Source organism: Theobroma cacao, chromosome 10 (genome assembly GCF_053813885.1).
Source record: "Theobroma cacao isolate CCN51 chromosome 10, ASM5381388v1, whole genome shotgun sequence".
NCBI lineage: Eukaryota > Viridiplantae > Streptophyta > Magnoliopsida > Malvales > Malvaceae > Theobroma > Theobroma cacao.
The window spans coordinates 27,990,489-28,007,059 of NC_142648.1; the positions used below are offsets into that span (position 1 = coordinate 27,990,489).

General features: G+C 32.9%; 2 protein-coding genes across 2 annotated transcripts; both read right to left on the reverse strand.

Moving 5' to 3' along the window:
* Positions 1-2,304: 2,304 nt before the first annotated feature.
* On the reverse strand, positions 2,305-3,904 carry LBD15 (LOB domain-containing protein 15). Its single transcript, XM_007011168.3, has 3 exons — positions 3,424-3,904; positions 2,893-3,145; positions 2,305-2,795 (listed from the first exon to the last, which is right to left on the reverse strand). Exons 1-3 carry the CDS (start codon positions 3,435-3,437, stop codon positions 2,403-2,405), a joined length of 660 nt encoding a protein of 219 aa, XP_007011230.1. The 5' UTR covers positions 3,438-3,904; the 3' UTR covers positions 2,305-2,402.
* Positions 3,905-10,814: 6,910 nt separating this feature from the next.
* Positions 10,815-12,076, reverse strand: LOC18587408 (uncharacterized). The gene has a single exon (XM_018129591.2). It carries the CDS (start codon positions 11,864-11,866, stop codon positions 11,213-11,215), a length of 654 nt encoding a protein of 217 aa, XP_017985080.1. The 5' UTR covers positions 11,867-12,076; the 3' UTR covers positions 10,815-11,212.
* Positions 12,077-16,571: the final 4,495 nt, after the last annotated feature.

The following is a 16,571-nucleotide window of genomic DNA, read 5'->3' on the forward strand; positions in this document are numbered from 1 at the left end:
GGAAAGAAAAGAGAATAGGAAATGGTGATGAATGGAATAAAGCTGCCCATAGCTTGCTTACTTAAACAATTCAAAGTTCCTAAAACCCTCTTCCCACACGCCAAGGAAACCCAAGGTTGAGCAAAATAAACTTAGCTAGCTGGCAGCATCATTGGCTATCCAACAAATGCCATATATGCATCAACCCCACGGTACAGTGTAGCTTTCCCAAGTAGCAAGATTTGCTTCCTTTTCACTAAATACCAGCTGCCTTTCAATTTCTTGACAAGATTCAGTACAAGCATTATTCAAATTCTCTGAATTTTAGAGGATGAAATATATCTCTAATCATATCGAGAGTTATAAATGTAAAATTTTCGAATCTTTCTTTCAATCATATTTTCATAAAGGCAAACTTTATGATGGATGAGTTGCCTAAATAGGAGTGTCTTGCATTGGAGATTTAAATATATGCCTTTTTGTTATTTTTATTTTCTAATGGCTCTTTCGGTTTCTTTGTTTCTTTGTATTATGGCTTGATAGACTATTCTCTTTATTGGTATAATACCTAAAGAAATTTTTGTAAACTATTCAGAAAATTTTAATAAATTCTTGTTATTTATTATGTTTAATCAAGTTATCATGCTTTTATTTTAGATCAAATAATTTTCTGATTAATCGTTAACTAATTATCGTTAAAATGATAGTTATTGTTTTATATCGCATGGTGTTAATGCAATATGTTGACATGTCATAATAGATGGTGACATGATACGTTAATATGACATGATTACATAGTCACATGGTAGCTTTAGCATCCATGTTAGTATTACGTAAGTATAAAATGGCATATGTCATTTTGATTAATGGTAGTTAGTCAAAAAATATAATTTGATCTAAAATAAAAAATATGAACTTGATTGAGTATAATAAAAGAAAAAGAATTTATTTAAGATTTTTTAAACAATTAAAGGACTTTTAAAATATTATACGCTCTTTAGTTCCTAACAAAATTTCTATGCCTTCCCAAAAAAAAATCTCTGGATATTTTCCATATTTTTCCCAGTACTTAAATACCTACAACTTTGAGAAGTGCCGACCAATATTGAACAAAATTCATGAGTGAGTTAATGGGGTTAGCATCCTAGATTCTTGCTAGGTCCCAATACTTTAGAGCTTGAAGAACTCCACATGTTGAAAATTTGCAATGTAATTAGTGTTGTCAAAGGGAAATTAATAAAACTTAATTACTAATTTCTTCCTTGGTAAATTAAATCTTTGAAAGTTTCAGGTGGAAAATAAAAGACCACCAAGGAATTTATACCTATGTCTATTAGACCCAAATAGCTACATTCAATTAATTAGTTATCACAAGGAAGGTACCTCAAGCAAAGCCTATAATATACTGAATAACATGAAAATAAAAGAGAAAGAAGAAGATTGAAAGAGGCCTAGACCTAGAAGAGCTGTCTACAAACTAAGAAGATAGGTAAGAACGAGTTATGAATGAGAAGAAGACAGAGTTTCTTTGCATGCTTTTCCACAAATCCACACACATAAAAAATAAAAATCCCTTAGAAGTTTCTAACCTACATTGGGATGATCACAACAACACCTTTTGTCTCCCCCCAACTTCATGTAATCTCAGATCCTTCAATGGCACAGAAAAGCATGTGCAACACAGTCTGTCCTTCACATGCAATGGGTTCATACGTGTTCTTTCCCCAACACACACACAATCAAAAAATTCAACTAGGATCTGCCAAAATTTTACATCACAAGTATATGCATTCTCACTTCTCTTTGCCAATGCCACATAGTTTACTTCTAGGGTAGGGTTTGATATATCTTATAGTTTCACTAATTTTTTTTTCTTCACAGAAGAATTATATATTAAAAGAGAAGCTTAACATAGTCTAAACATTTGATTTAATAGTAGATACAAGGTATTCTATTATTCTAAGAATCAGATTCGAAATCTTTTTCTTTCAACAAAAAACAAAACCCAGAAAGAAAAGCTTGAAATGAGTAGTTGGTATTATAGACTTACTAGACATACATGTCACATATGGCAAAAAACAAAAAAAAAAAAAAGAAATTCTTGTGGCTATTGAATATTCTCCATTCCCCATATGGTAGTGGCCATATTATTCATTAAGCAAAACAGTAAAGAGAAGTGGAAAACAAGAAATTTTAATATATGATAAGGAACAATGTGGGAGAAAGAAACATATCAACCAACAATATAGGTAAAAGGCAATATGTGAACTTCAATTGTGAAGCAAGCTAGACAGTAATTGAGTGATCTAAATAAAACAAAGGCAATGAAAACAATAATATTCATCTCTCCTCTTTTTATTCCATTTGCTTCATAATAGAGAAAAATCTATGGGGGGATATATTTGATTCAGCCTAGGAATATTTTATCCAAAGTAGGAAACATTTTCATTTGAAATGGTGCTATAGTCTGCAGCAGTGGTAGGTTGGGTGTACATGGAAGAAGAGGAGGATGTAGGAGGAAGAGGAGGAGGTGGTGGTGGAGGCGGTGGATGTGTTGGGGCTGATGGTAGTGCAGCAACTGAAACAGCCCCAGAAGAGAGCAAGGCTACATGAGAAGATGGTATAAGGTTAGCTTCCCTACACTTGTATTTTAGTATCTCAGCCCTTACTGCATTTAGCTCTGCTTGTAAAGATTGAACTTGCTGCTGCAAAGCTGAAATTGCACCCATGCACCCGTAAACAGGATCTCTTAGCCTCACATTAGCCTCATAAACAAGACTATTCGCTGCGTCGGCTCTTTGGCTCTCCGGTACCTCCTGAATTAAACCATCAAAGGCATCATCAGAACAAAACCAAGAAGAGAAAAACAAGACTAACATATAACTAAAGAATAGGAATTACGGTTTTAATTACCATTAGCATCTTTGAGACATTGCTAGCACCAAACACTTTGTGAACAGAAGCAAATTTTTGGGGTTCATGGGGTGAGAAATATGGAGAAAAAGGGCATTCTTGTGCACACCTACGCCTCAAGAGTTTGCAGGCTGCACAAGGTGTGATAGTATTTAGGGTTCCAGGAGGACCCAGCATGTGTCTTCTTCCCATGTGATGAGAAGAAACATCTGCTTCTCTCTTGATCTTCTTTCCTATCTCATCAAATCTCTCCCTAAATATATATTGCACCAAGATATCAAAAAGAAGAAAGAGCAAAAAAAAACAATGAATGAGTAAAGAATCTCTTGTTATAAGAGGTAAATATAGGGCTCTAAATGTATATATTCAATCGAGCCTTAATTATTAGATTGAGAAGTAAAGAAAGAAAATGATGCTTCCAACACAATACAAGGAAAAAGTTTACTATCTATATAGACTTCATAGGAATTAAAGGGCAATAGGTCTAGCCCCTAATAATGATTATAGAGATTCAAGATTTCTACTTCTTACCTTTCTCTGGACATTCAGGCATGCTCTCAAGTATGGGGAACAATTTTCCTCAGGCTGAGAGAAAACAGAGAGAGAGAGAGAGAGAGAGAGATAAAGAAAAAGAGGAAATGATCAAGAGAAGGCAAGGAAGGAAGGAAGAAAAAAAAAAAAAAGGAAAAATCAGAGAAGGGGAAAAGAGTGCTTAAAAGGCAAGATATACAGGGGAAAGGTGTGGACTACTGTTTATAAAATGGGAATAGACAAAAAGGCTGCAATCAGTTGAGAACAGGAAACTGCAAAGGCTTAAGTTTTGTATTGGTTTGCTTATAAGATGTTTTGGGGTCCTGATCTTCCTTGTTAAAGTTGATGTACGAGGATTCCTGGAATTTAAAATTTGCTGACAGGAAAAGGAGTACCAGTACCCTGAGAGAGAGAGAGAGAGAGAGAGGGAGAGCTTCAATGGGAGCTAAGGGGGAAGAGAAAGACAGAGTGAGAGGAATTCAAGAACTCCTGTTATTTGTAGTTCATAATGCCAGCTCTATCACTGCTTGCCCACGTGCGAGCCCTTAAATGTGTTGACTTTCAAATTGGCTTTACCACATGTGGTCTTTGCTTCTTCCTCATGAGATAAGACCCCAAATCTAGTTCCCTTTATGGACTAATTAAAACCTTCTTTTGATTATCATCACTATAAAATGCCTACAACATCACAAAAATATGATTTATAAATAACCTGTAAAGATTAATGTTTACACTTTCAATTCGAAAATTAAGTTTGTATATCAAAAAAAGATGGGATTTATAAGATTCGAAAAAATTCTCACATTTTTTCATCAAATGATCATGCCATTAAGTGTATATTTTATTATTATTATTATTATTTGAAAACACTGTTTGCATGTTTCTGTTAAGAATGAAGCTAAAAGAAGCTATCAAAGGTTAGGTTTATGAAGTCGAAATTGTATTTGATGATCACTGAAATGTGCTTTCTAAAGGGCAGGCATGTTAGTTTCTTGTCAAAATCAAGAACCCATCTCCACTAAAAGGACCATATCTGGGATCTAGTTCCGAAAATGAAATTTTAATTATTATTAGAATTTGCCGTGTACTACCCGCAATTTGTTGTTTCAAGATGGCCTTGACACCCTTATTTTTGCAGACCCCTGCTGACAATCAGTGCAGCCCCTCATGTTGAAAGCTGTTGTATAATTTTATACACCTAAGCTAAGCTAAAAGCATATCAAACATGCACATGAAGGGTCTTTTACATTCCCCTAAATTATTTAAACATCACAGCTTTTGTTGACTAGAGAACTTCATCTGCATATACATAGGTGGAGGCAAAAGAAGATTGTTGGGCGGCAAATATGCATGTGATTAATCTAAGTACAGAATTATACAACCTTAATGTGTGTTGAATTTTAACAAAACAAGGGCTGTTTAGTCTCTCAATGGACGTATTATCGATTTTGCACGCGCAAGTATATGTATCGAACAAGTATCTTAATTTCCAAAATTCTATCAATTTTTTTATTTTTGAAAAATCACCCAACACCACAACCTTGATTTCTTGGTGCCACGGCGTTGGTTTTTTTGCTACGGTAGCACTGCAGCGCTGAGCTCTGAGGAAAATTTTATGGTCAGCTTCCTTTCACTGGCACTGCAGCTTTGTTCTCCCAGTCCTGCTATGGTCTATCAACTTTGAATGTAATTTTCACCCTAATCTGTTCCAAACTAGGAAAAGTGAAAAACATAAAAGTTGTAGCTCTATCTCTTAACTTTCCAATGAATTAAGAATCATGTCAATTGGACTCTTGGATTGAAAGATATGCTCCAAATACTTCATCATATTCAGTCTATGCATACTGCTACAGTACTTAGAATTAGATAAATATTTTGACCACAATCCAATCAACTGGGTAAAGTAGTAAATATGAAAGTTGTAGCCCTTCCTCTTAGAAGTTTATTGGTTGAAGGATCACTTCATTTGGAGTTCTGTACACAGAGATATGGTCAAAAAACCGCAACATCTACGAATAAAACCATTACCATACGTGCACAGATTTTCACGAAATTAGCCTTTTTCATTAAACTTCCTATAAAAGCAACAAGAGAAATTACCAATACTACTCTTAAAGTAATTTAAAATAAAATAACATAAAATTTAACTAAAATAACTTAAATTAACTACTCAACATATAATCAAACTTAAACTAGAAAAACACTTAAAATATTACAATTCGAACCTAAAATCTCAAAGATCTAATTACTTAAGCTCCCAAAATATATCAAAATAACTTTATATAATAGAGTTATCATTAAGAGGAAGTCCTAGCTTCGAATTTTGTAATGAAAGAGTGTGGTTTTGAGATAAGAGAAGATTATTTTTTTATTACGTAATGCAATCTGTATAGATTTTCACATATAAAAAAAATAAGTATTTAGTGTTTAGACCGGCGAATGAAAATTCTCTTTATATCAATAGAATTTGAAGGAGTCAAGACCCGATTACTTTCCCTATTTTTCTTATAGTCTTCTCCTTATGAAGAATTAGGTGCAATGTACAGTCTTCTTCCTTCCAGTTCTTAGAGTCAGGGTCATTCATTGCCTAACAAAATGGTATCAATCACTTTTTATGCTGCTTGCAAGAGCTTATTACTCCTCAAAATCACACTTCCCTGTCATTGATGTTCACAGAAAGAGATTGGACACCCTCAAGATTATCTTTTCTAGATAGCAAAACAATGTTTCAGGAGGAGATTGATCACATGCTCATACATAGAAAGACAGCCCACCTACATTTTTCACAAATGGAAAGCATTACAATTCAAGAACTTTAACCCTTTTTTTTAAAGCTCAATATTATATATAATTTAAGTGGATTGTAAATTTTCGATCTTACATCTAAATACACAATAAACCAATTGATTTTACATTGAAAGTTTTACGAGTTACGGTTAATTTTTTTTATTATAATCTTTTTGCGATAAGCCAGGTGCTTTGACATGTCATATGAACCACAAACCAAATTGAAAATTAGTCCATTTTTCCATAGAGAATTAGAGAGAGAGTGGGGTTTTGCCTATCTGTAATTCTGAGGAATGTTATATCAAAGTGGGTGGTGAAAGGGAGTGAGAGGGGAGAGGTAAGGAAGAGAGAATAGGGTATATTTGGAGAGGATTAAACTAGGGATAAATTTGCTTAGGTTTTAAGGAAAATGGCACCATCCATTCTTGTTTGACCCACATTTTAAGGCTTACCTATCGCCCCGTTGTCCTCTCATCCCCAACCTAACTCTGTCTCTCTCTATCTCTCTCTCTCCCTTGAACTCAAACCCCAGAATTCACCCACTTTCACTATTTACTCATGCAGATCAAGGACCTTGATCTTCTTTAAACCCTAAATAAAACACAGTTGATAGTCTTAATTAGGATATCCAAGGCTTGACCTGCCACTTTGTTTTTCAACTTATAGTACACCAAACCAACATTCGTTATCAAATCTCTATATAGGTCAAAATGCATGCATGCTATAATGCTATATAGATATCTGAAAAATTAAAGATACAGGAACTTGAGACCTAACTGTTATTGTCACACATAAAAAGCTCTTTGAAAATCTTTTGGCCTAATTAATAAGTCAAATATGGTTTGTAATTAAAGCAGAGATGATGACTTTCTTTCTAGCTACATTAAACCTGATTTGGGTTTTCTTTCTTTCATTTCTTTTCCATTTGTGGATATTGTTTGTCCAGGTACTATTGGAGGGTGGAATCCAATTTTGGCCACCATAGCTCAGGTTGTTGCCCTGGTTGGGACTATGAGTTTCTAAAGTTTGTGCACCATGCATGCTTCTGTCTACTCATAACAGAAAGCACTTGATGAACAATGAACTAGCTTGATTCATCAACTTTCATCCTACCCCAAGTATTTTTCTTAAAATCATCGAGTTTCCGACCTATACTGTGTTAAAGACTTGTAACAGCATTATGTACTTCATCCATTGCATATATATATATATATATGAACAGGTCTTTTTTTAAAAAAAGAAGTTTTCTTGAAATAAAAGGCTGCATCAAAAGTTCCAGCACATTTTCTATAGTTGTTATAAAAGTCTAGGATATTGACTGTCAATTTGTCAAACCAAAATAAGCGCTAGGGGTTGGGCAACTGTTAGTGCCATGGCCATTTCAATTTCATTGAAGTTGTTGGACATCAATTCTTATTCAACTTTTTTGACAAACCCTTCTTTTTCTAAGTAGGGAAGTTTTTTTTTTTTTTTTTTTGATTTTGATAGCTAAAGATGCATGAAAAATTAAAACTCTTAAAAAGGTGTCGGAAAGTTTGAATGGTTTGTGTTGGACAGAATTAGTAATGGTGGGTAGTCTTAAGAGTCTCCCTTCTAAAAGGAGAAAGAAAAACCCAGAGAAAAAACTCAAAAAATACAATACTTGCTTTACAATTGAGACTGGTTAATTAATTGAAAGAAAAATATTTGATGTACTGGTAGTGTATAGTTTTTATATACTAGTAAGCTATCAAATACTGATACTTTGTTAATGAGGTATCATTTTGATAGAAATAAAAAGTTGATATTAAAACTTTATGTCATTTTGAGACCTTGTGAACATTTTTTTTTTCAAAATAATTCATCATTAATAAGGTATCAAAATTTAGTGATCTGGCCGTGTGTAGAAACTATACACTGTTATTGCATCAAATATTAATTTTTGACGAAATGGATGGATGAGTTCAATAAAAATATTTGAAGATGATGATGATGTAGTAACAAGCCAAGAAGCAGTTACCCTAATAAAAGATATAACTGCATTAAAGGCAAGTCATGAAGATCATGTTTCCTCACAATTTAATGCCTTTTCCCTATAGGATACCATTTAATTCATATAATGATCATAGCAAGAACATATAATAGTAATCACATGCATAAAAGTGCACACGAACCCGCGCGCGCGCACACATAGATAACCATCTTTGATAGTTTCTATGACTAAGGAGAATTACATGGGGTTAATAGGTTTCTATGTATAACTTACTTACGCAATGAATGGACCAAAAATAGAGCCGATTACTATAAAGGAGGGAGTCTATCTTATAACCGAATGAATTAGTCTAAATTTGATTCAAAGATTCATTATTTTATACATCAATTATGGAACATTTAGACTTTACAATTAGGGTTATTGCATGGTTTTATAAACATATTTTAATGGACCTTGTGTTAACCCTCTAACCTCAATTAATTGCTAATATATAGGGTAAAATACTCTCACCTTCTTTACTTTTAGTTATAATTCTTCATAGGTCAATTAATTTTTGAAATAGACTGTTTATCTTAAATGTGTAAATGACGTTAATAGGTAAATGTAAAATGTCAAAATTACACGCTTCGACTGCAGCAATAGGTAAGGGAAAGTTTTTTTGTTTTTTTGAATAGGAAAAAAATTAAAAATAAAAAATTTTAATTTATATAATGTGGTAATTTTTTCAATTAATGAAAAGTAAAATTGCTCTTTCAATATTACTATGATATCAAATTAACGAAAATATTAATAGTTGATTAATAACTTAACTTATGTGTCTAATGAAAAATATTTTTTTAAAATTAACTATTTATTTTAAAAATTAATAAATTTATGTAAAATTATGATTAAAAATTAAAAAACTGAGTATTTTACCGAAATATATAAGATAACTTTCCTTGATTGCCATGATCACTCACATAACAATTTTAACATGGGGGAGCCAACAACAATTACTTCTCCTACCATTGTACTATCTGTCACGTCAATGTTCCGTCTTACTTCTGCAAGTAACTAGCATAGCCCATCATAAAGAGGCTGGGGGTGGGGGGGATGAGAGGATGACAACAACCAGACATGGCACCTTATTAATGATGAGCCCACGAGGCACACATTTACTGTTGTCCTTCTGAATGACCCTTTTCTTTTTCTTTTGTGGGCCGCATTTGGATTTGCAAAGCATTTAAGAAGGAGAGAGAGGGTCGTTAGAGGCTTTACTGTTGATGGCAGACAAGACGGCTTCCTTCTTTTCTCTGTTCATAGCACAGCCAATGATATACCATACCATCCAAACTCATTGGGGCTTGTGTTGTGGTCTAACCTGGCAAACCATTCTTTTCACATTTTTGTGTCTTAAAATAAAATTTATAATATATAAATTCGGCCAACGTTTGTTTATAAATATTTTATATTTAATATACTATTTAGGTAACTATAAAATATTTTTAATATTTATAATATCTATATATATACACACACACACACGTACATATGTTTATATTTTTTTTATGTAATAGAGTCTGGTTAATGGGTACTTATAGACATTTTTCAAGATTAGTTAAATTGTTATTTTAAGAAATGGGTTTTTCATTTAATGTATTTTTTTTACCAAATTCAATAAGAGACAATACGTTACTTACAAAATTCTTAGGACAAAAATTCATATTGAAATTAATTGTGAGGATAATTCATTGCATATTGGGTTGAAAAGTTATTAAATAAAGATTAATTGCAAGCAACTCTAATCAAATTCTAATTGTTGATTATCTATGGGAATATAAGCTTTTCTAACAACATCTCACGAGAACTATTCAGATATATATATATATATATATATATATTAAGCTCCTTTGAGAGCTTATCATAGAAAAGTTCAAAACCAACTCATTTATTTGCTTATTTAAGCTTCAAAGCTTAAACACAAGAATTTACAATTTCGGGTTCAAACTTTTAAATTTTATAAAACTTAAATTTTATATTTACTACGTATTTTTATAATTCACGTAATAAAGTTTGAATCTCCTCTTCTCGTTGTTAAGCTTCTTCGTATGTGCCAAAATACAAGAATTTATTTACAGTTTTAGTAATAAATTTTTGTTTCTAATTATTTGGACTATTCTTAGCTCTCTTTTTTTTAATGAAAAGCCAATTAACTGTCAGCCAGGTAACAATCAAACCCTGTTTTTAAATTTGCCACTATAACTTTAGGTTAGGTTCAAGTCCCAGGGTCCCAACCCATTTCTCCCAGAGATTCTCCCTGAGCAGGGCAAAGAAAGAAACAAAGATACTGCCAAAGGATTCTTAACATTTCTCTATTTTGATTTTTGTATTCATTTCATGCTATAGTTCCGTGTGTTGAAAGCAGAAAAAGAAGGCCACAGTGAATTAATGCATCCACATGGTTATTTAATGCCCCAGTTGCCAAGAGAAACCTTCACCAACCCCAACTCCCTAACATAATTTCTTAATTAACTTTCTTCCAAGCATGAACATCCAAGGAAGCTAGGAGCAGGAAGGGTGAAAATATTTTTTTAAAAGAAAAAGTTAATTCCAAAAGTAACATCAATGAACATATGATTAAATGATTAAAAACTTGTAGTGAGATAAGGGTTTCCTTTTGTTCTTTATTAGAGATTAAAGAAAGACCCAATTCAGGCAAAGTACTAAAACAAAGAATGGAATCATCCAATTCCAATGTTGGTAGCCATGGTTACATAAACATCATAACTTTTTATTGACACTAATTTTTTTCCAATGTTGGTAGGATATGCATTGGATTGGATTATGATGAGATGAACAAACTGTTCAATAATAAAAATTTGATAGCCCAACACAACAACCAAACATCTGCAGTGGGGCAAAGACTAGAAACTAAGAACACATCTCTACAATACAACAAAAAGAAAAGAAGGAAAATCAAAGAGAAGAGAAAAGATAAACAAATTAATAACATCTCAAGGTCATGGAATTTAATTAATTATTATTTGATTTCTAGGCAGCAGTACCTTGACCTGAGCCATGGCTAACAATTGATAGCAATGCCTTCTTCATGTTTACCATTGACTGACATCCTCCAAACTCATTCAGGTTCCTGCGTTTAACCCCAAAACACAATGTCGAGGTCGGTGATCCCAGGCCTTCCTCATCATCATCATCTATGCAGTTATGGACAGGGGACCTTGAAAATGAAAAATAGCTCCTCCTCTGAAACTTTTGGTTCCTGGGAGCTGATGGGGAACCATGCAATGATGATGACCGTGATGAGAAGGATGATGAGGATGATGTAGAGGAGCGTGAAGAGGATGGGGAAGCATGGTTTTTCCTTGGGGTGAGCCTGGGAAAGATGAAGCTCAAAAGGGTTGGTTTCATGCTCGTTTTCTGCATGGATTTTGACTTGCAGGAGGAATGGTATGAAGGAGGGGGAGTCAGAGGAGGGAGGGTGGTGTCAGAACAAGGATGCTTGGGAGTTCCAGGCTGTGACTCCCACATGAATGGAACAGCACCCGAAGCCCCTCCGTAGTAGACCCTGCAAGAGGAATTAGCCATGGAAGTTTCCTTGGACATGAGCCTAGAGAAGAACTTGTCATCTTGCTTGATTTGAAGACCTTTCTGAGGCTGCAGCTCACGGCTACTGTCACTCAACATTTCGGAATTGATGTTGGGGTTAATTGCTCTTCGGATGGGATGGGGGGCTTGCCAGCTACACTTAGTAGATCTAATTTCTAAAGGGGCTCAAGATCCGAAGTTGAAGGCTGGTAAAGAGAGAATAGAATACTTCAAGGCCACAGGACTTGTTAAGTCTAGTCTAGTGGGCAAATAATTAAGCCTCATGCAAATTTTGATATAATATTTGATGATCTTTTCCTTCATTTCACAAATGAAGTAAAGTCCGAACATTTAATTCAATGATAAATATACATGTCTTTAAAATCAAAAAATAGGGTTCAAATTATCTGGTTCTAAATCAAAATAAAGAAAAATTAATGAAGTGGGACTTGTTCAAATTGATTGATATCTTGGGAATTAAATTAACTTTGGTAATTTTTAATGGAAATTTAATGAGAAGGAACATGTAGTGGGGAAATTAATAAGGTAGCTACACCTTACAAATAATTTTTTTGTAAGAATCTGAATCATTGATGAGGCAGATTGATGTGGGTTAATGTGGACTGTCCATTTTCATCTGAAAGAGGGAAAACAGTTGAGCAGTGAGGAAAGTTCAATTTGGTGATGGGTGAGCAAAGCCCTAATAAATGAGAACTTGTCGTGGTCCATGATTCCACCAAAAGCTGTTGGCTTGAGAAGGAAGAACAGATAGGTATACTAGCTTTAACAATTGGCTTTAGGGTTGATTAACCGTTCAATTGTAGAGGAAAAGCAATATACCCTTACATACTTAGACCTATATACTATGACATCAAAGTTTTTAAATTTGATGATAAAAACTTAGTAAATTATCATTAATAGAATTAAAGGATTCAAATTTATATTCGATAGAAAATTACTTTCGAATAACAACAGGTAATCCTATTAATAGTATTTACTAATTTAAGTAATCGGTTTTCCTTAAATACATAAAACTCAAAAGATTAAATCGTAATTTGATCAAAATAATATATCGAATCTTAAAGTGAAATATCGACAAACGTTAGATTTTTTTTTAAAAAAATTGTCTATATAAAAATATATATTTTTAAAAAAATATTGAGTAAATGCATGCTTTGTTGGGGCCACATGAGCAATTGAGAACAGTTTGGTTGCTAAAGAAACTTACGACCACTATGGTTTAATTAATGGACCACCTGCTTTTACCACTACAATTTGGGACCCCAATAGTGAAAATTCCAAATGCTAAGAGTTCAGTCTCATTAAAATACCTAGCACCAGGCCAGAACTGATCAAATTGGACAAAAAAATCATGAAATAGGGACAAACAAACCCTAAATTCAAAACCATGAAAAATTAATGAGCTTTGAAGTTCTGTTAGAAGTAGGAAATTGCACCCCTTTCTGTCTCTGTTTATATTCCTCTCCCCTTTTTGTCTCTCAAGATTTCATAAATTCGTACAAAAAAGGACATATTTCTTTTTTTCAAAATAATCACTTCTCCATTCAATAATTAATTTATCGTGAAAATCACAACACTTACATAATATAATCTAACAATAACTAATTGTATCAAGTTATATCGATCTGAGTCCCTTATTGAAATGCTGATAAACATGTTTTCTGTCTACTTAATTTTGACATAGGACTAACTTTGATATGTGTATGTGGTATCCAAATTCAATAGCATTACAACTTAAGATTGAAAATATTATATATATATCTCCAATTTCATTATGCATTTTGGAAATGGTGGAATTAGTTTGGGTAATGACATTGAAATTTGGGTTTTATCCTTTTTAAAAGATTGGTTGATATTTCCTACTTATCTATCATCAAAACAATACAATATGTACATTAAATGAACATTTAAGCTTACAAGAAAAGAGAATCCTTAAGCTTCAACAATCCACTTCACCCATAAAGGGAGAAGAATTTTAACTTGTTTACCTTAAATTGAAATTCCTGTAAAACCTTCCGATTATTTAAATATCATATACATATATTTATTATTGAATCTGCAACAGAAATCAAACACATATAACATTTCGTTTATGGCACATGATAGACATTGGATTACCTTTGTTGACTTGTTGTCAAGCATGTAACATGTTTGATGTAGATATATAGCACATATAACACGTTCAAGTATTTTCTTGTGAAAATCTGATCCCTCTGGGCATATACCAGTACCCTCCATACATTTCTACAATTGTATCTTGTTAATTACTATCCAACCCTACATCCAACTACCAATGTTTATCGAATTCAAGTACCTTGAGTCCATGCCACACACAAACACACACAAACCAAAAAAGAAAGTATCATCCTTCTTAACAAAAGGGTAAAATTGTGTTCCGATATAAAAATAAATACGATTTTTAAATCGTTATCGAAAACCAAATGCGTGCTTAATTAATTGAAGAGGTTGCGGTATATTTGTAATGTTGCACCGAATTTGTAGTTGGTCCGCTTATGACAGTAAATTCGAATCGGCATTTATGCAACTATTGTCGGTTTATAAATATGCATTATACTTTTTTTTTAAAAAAAATGCGTTGGATTTTATTTTTAATTTTTTTATATTAAAACGGTTATGTTAAATTTGAAGTTATATTTTAATTATTTGTTCATTTTTAGTCGTAATCCGTTGTCGATACAACCTTTTATTACTTATTTTTAGCAAATTTTATTAAAAAAATTAATTAACAATTATTTCTTTATTCATAGACAGGATTTGAGGATGAATTAATCGAGATACCATGTCTTACTGCGGATTCCACGGGAGAAGGGGAGACCACAAATCACGTGCAGACCCTTGAATCACGTGCCCTTTTTATTAGCTTTTTATTATTTTAAAATTTTAATAATAATAATAATAAAAGTAGGTTAGACCCGACAAAGGGGTATGGACATGGTCACACCGAGAAGAGGTATCTCTCTCGATGTATCGATACAAATCATTACTTGTAAACGACTCATCAATGAATTAAAACTCGAACAATGCTTCGATTTCATTGAAAATTAAAAAAAAAAAGGCAATTAATGCTAAAAATAGTATGCTATATATATATATTTGACAAGTTAAAGTAGCTATAAGGAAAAAGAACATGTCACATTGTTTTAGGCAGTATATTATACTATCCACGTGTGAGATTAGGAAACATTGTCTAAACCAACATATAATTAAAGGTATTAATTACTATTAGCCAATGATTTATTTAATATTATTAAAAACCATAGCCATATCCTATATTAAACCCCCTTTTCACCTTAACAATAAGCTGTATATTTCTATGATTTAATTAAAAACCCATTCCTTGAAATTTAGATTGATATCAAACTCGAGCTTAGCTCAATTCGAGATAAAATTTCAAATTCAAATCATAATATTCTCGTCGAAAAATTTAGATTAGTGATATATTTTGGATTAATCATGATGAGTTCATGTATCCTCTTTGAATTTTTCGATTTGGAAGACGAAATTTATAGATAAAAAAGGATTCTACTTTCCATGTATTGTTTAATTAAATTTAAATATAAATACATTATCAATTATATGAAAACAAAATCCTCCAAGGAATCTAAAATTTTTGTCCCAAACCCTCTAATCCTTAACATATTTTAGGCATGGGGACCAAATATTAGGTGCTTGGTCATGGCAGAAAGAGATATAAGTTTTTGGTAAGCTTTGTTAGCTTAATGATGGGTAGGAAAGTGATTCCATACATGGTAATTATTAGACATGGTGATGCCCTTTCTCACTTTAGGCCTGCATGCATTTGTAGCACTTTGAAAGAGAGAGGTTTTTCCTTCCTTTGTTAGCCCCACTTCCACCCTCCTCCTCTCCCTACCTTTCATTCAGCCTTTGCTTTGCTTTGCTTTGCTCACTTGCTTTTGTCACTTTATGTTTGTTCTATACTCGAGATAAAGGTTAAATTTATGTTTAGTTAATTCAAAACATTTAAATTTGTAATCTAATTTGGTACTTTCACGATAGTAGTCTTCTATATTTATGATGAATCTAAATCTCGCGCCCTCATTTACTGGCTCTTTTCGTGCTCCGACTCTTAAAATAAATTACGTGTAATTTTTGTTTGGTTTTAAATTTTAACTTGTTAAAAGAAAATTAAATTTTTTATTAGATTCAATCGTAAACAGGTATAAAGAGAACAGTCGAAAAATAGCGCTTGGCTTTGTTTCGAGTGTTAGGGTACGGGTATGGGAACAGGAGATTTGGATTCTATTTATGATGTGTTGTCAAATGTCAATATAATTTTCTTCAATTTTACGCAAACGTCGTCGTTTACTTGCATGATTTTGATTAGACTTGGCCTTTCCTTCCCATAAAGCCTTACCAAACTGCAATTCCCAATATACTTTTCCTTAAAACCGCAATCAACGGCCAAAGGCATAGACAAATCAACCCTTGCATGGAAATCCAATCTCATGGTAGCAGTCTGATATGTTGAGTTACTATTGGTCCAAACTCCCAAACCTTGAAGCCCCCAACTCTGACTCATCATCAAAACAACCAATACCCATCAAGCACGTCACTAACACTACAACATTCATCCTCACTGAATCCTCAAAAAAGGGGAAAAATCAAGAAAAAAAATAAGGAAAAAAAAATTCACTTTGCCACCTTTTCTCTCTCTCTCTCTCTCTCTCTCTTTCACCTAGTGGGACTATGGACACAATCATAACAAACTCACCTCTAGAATTCTTGATTTCTCATAATGTAG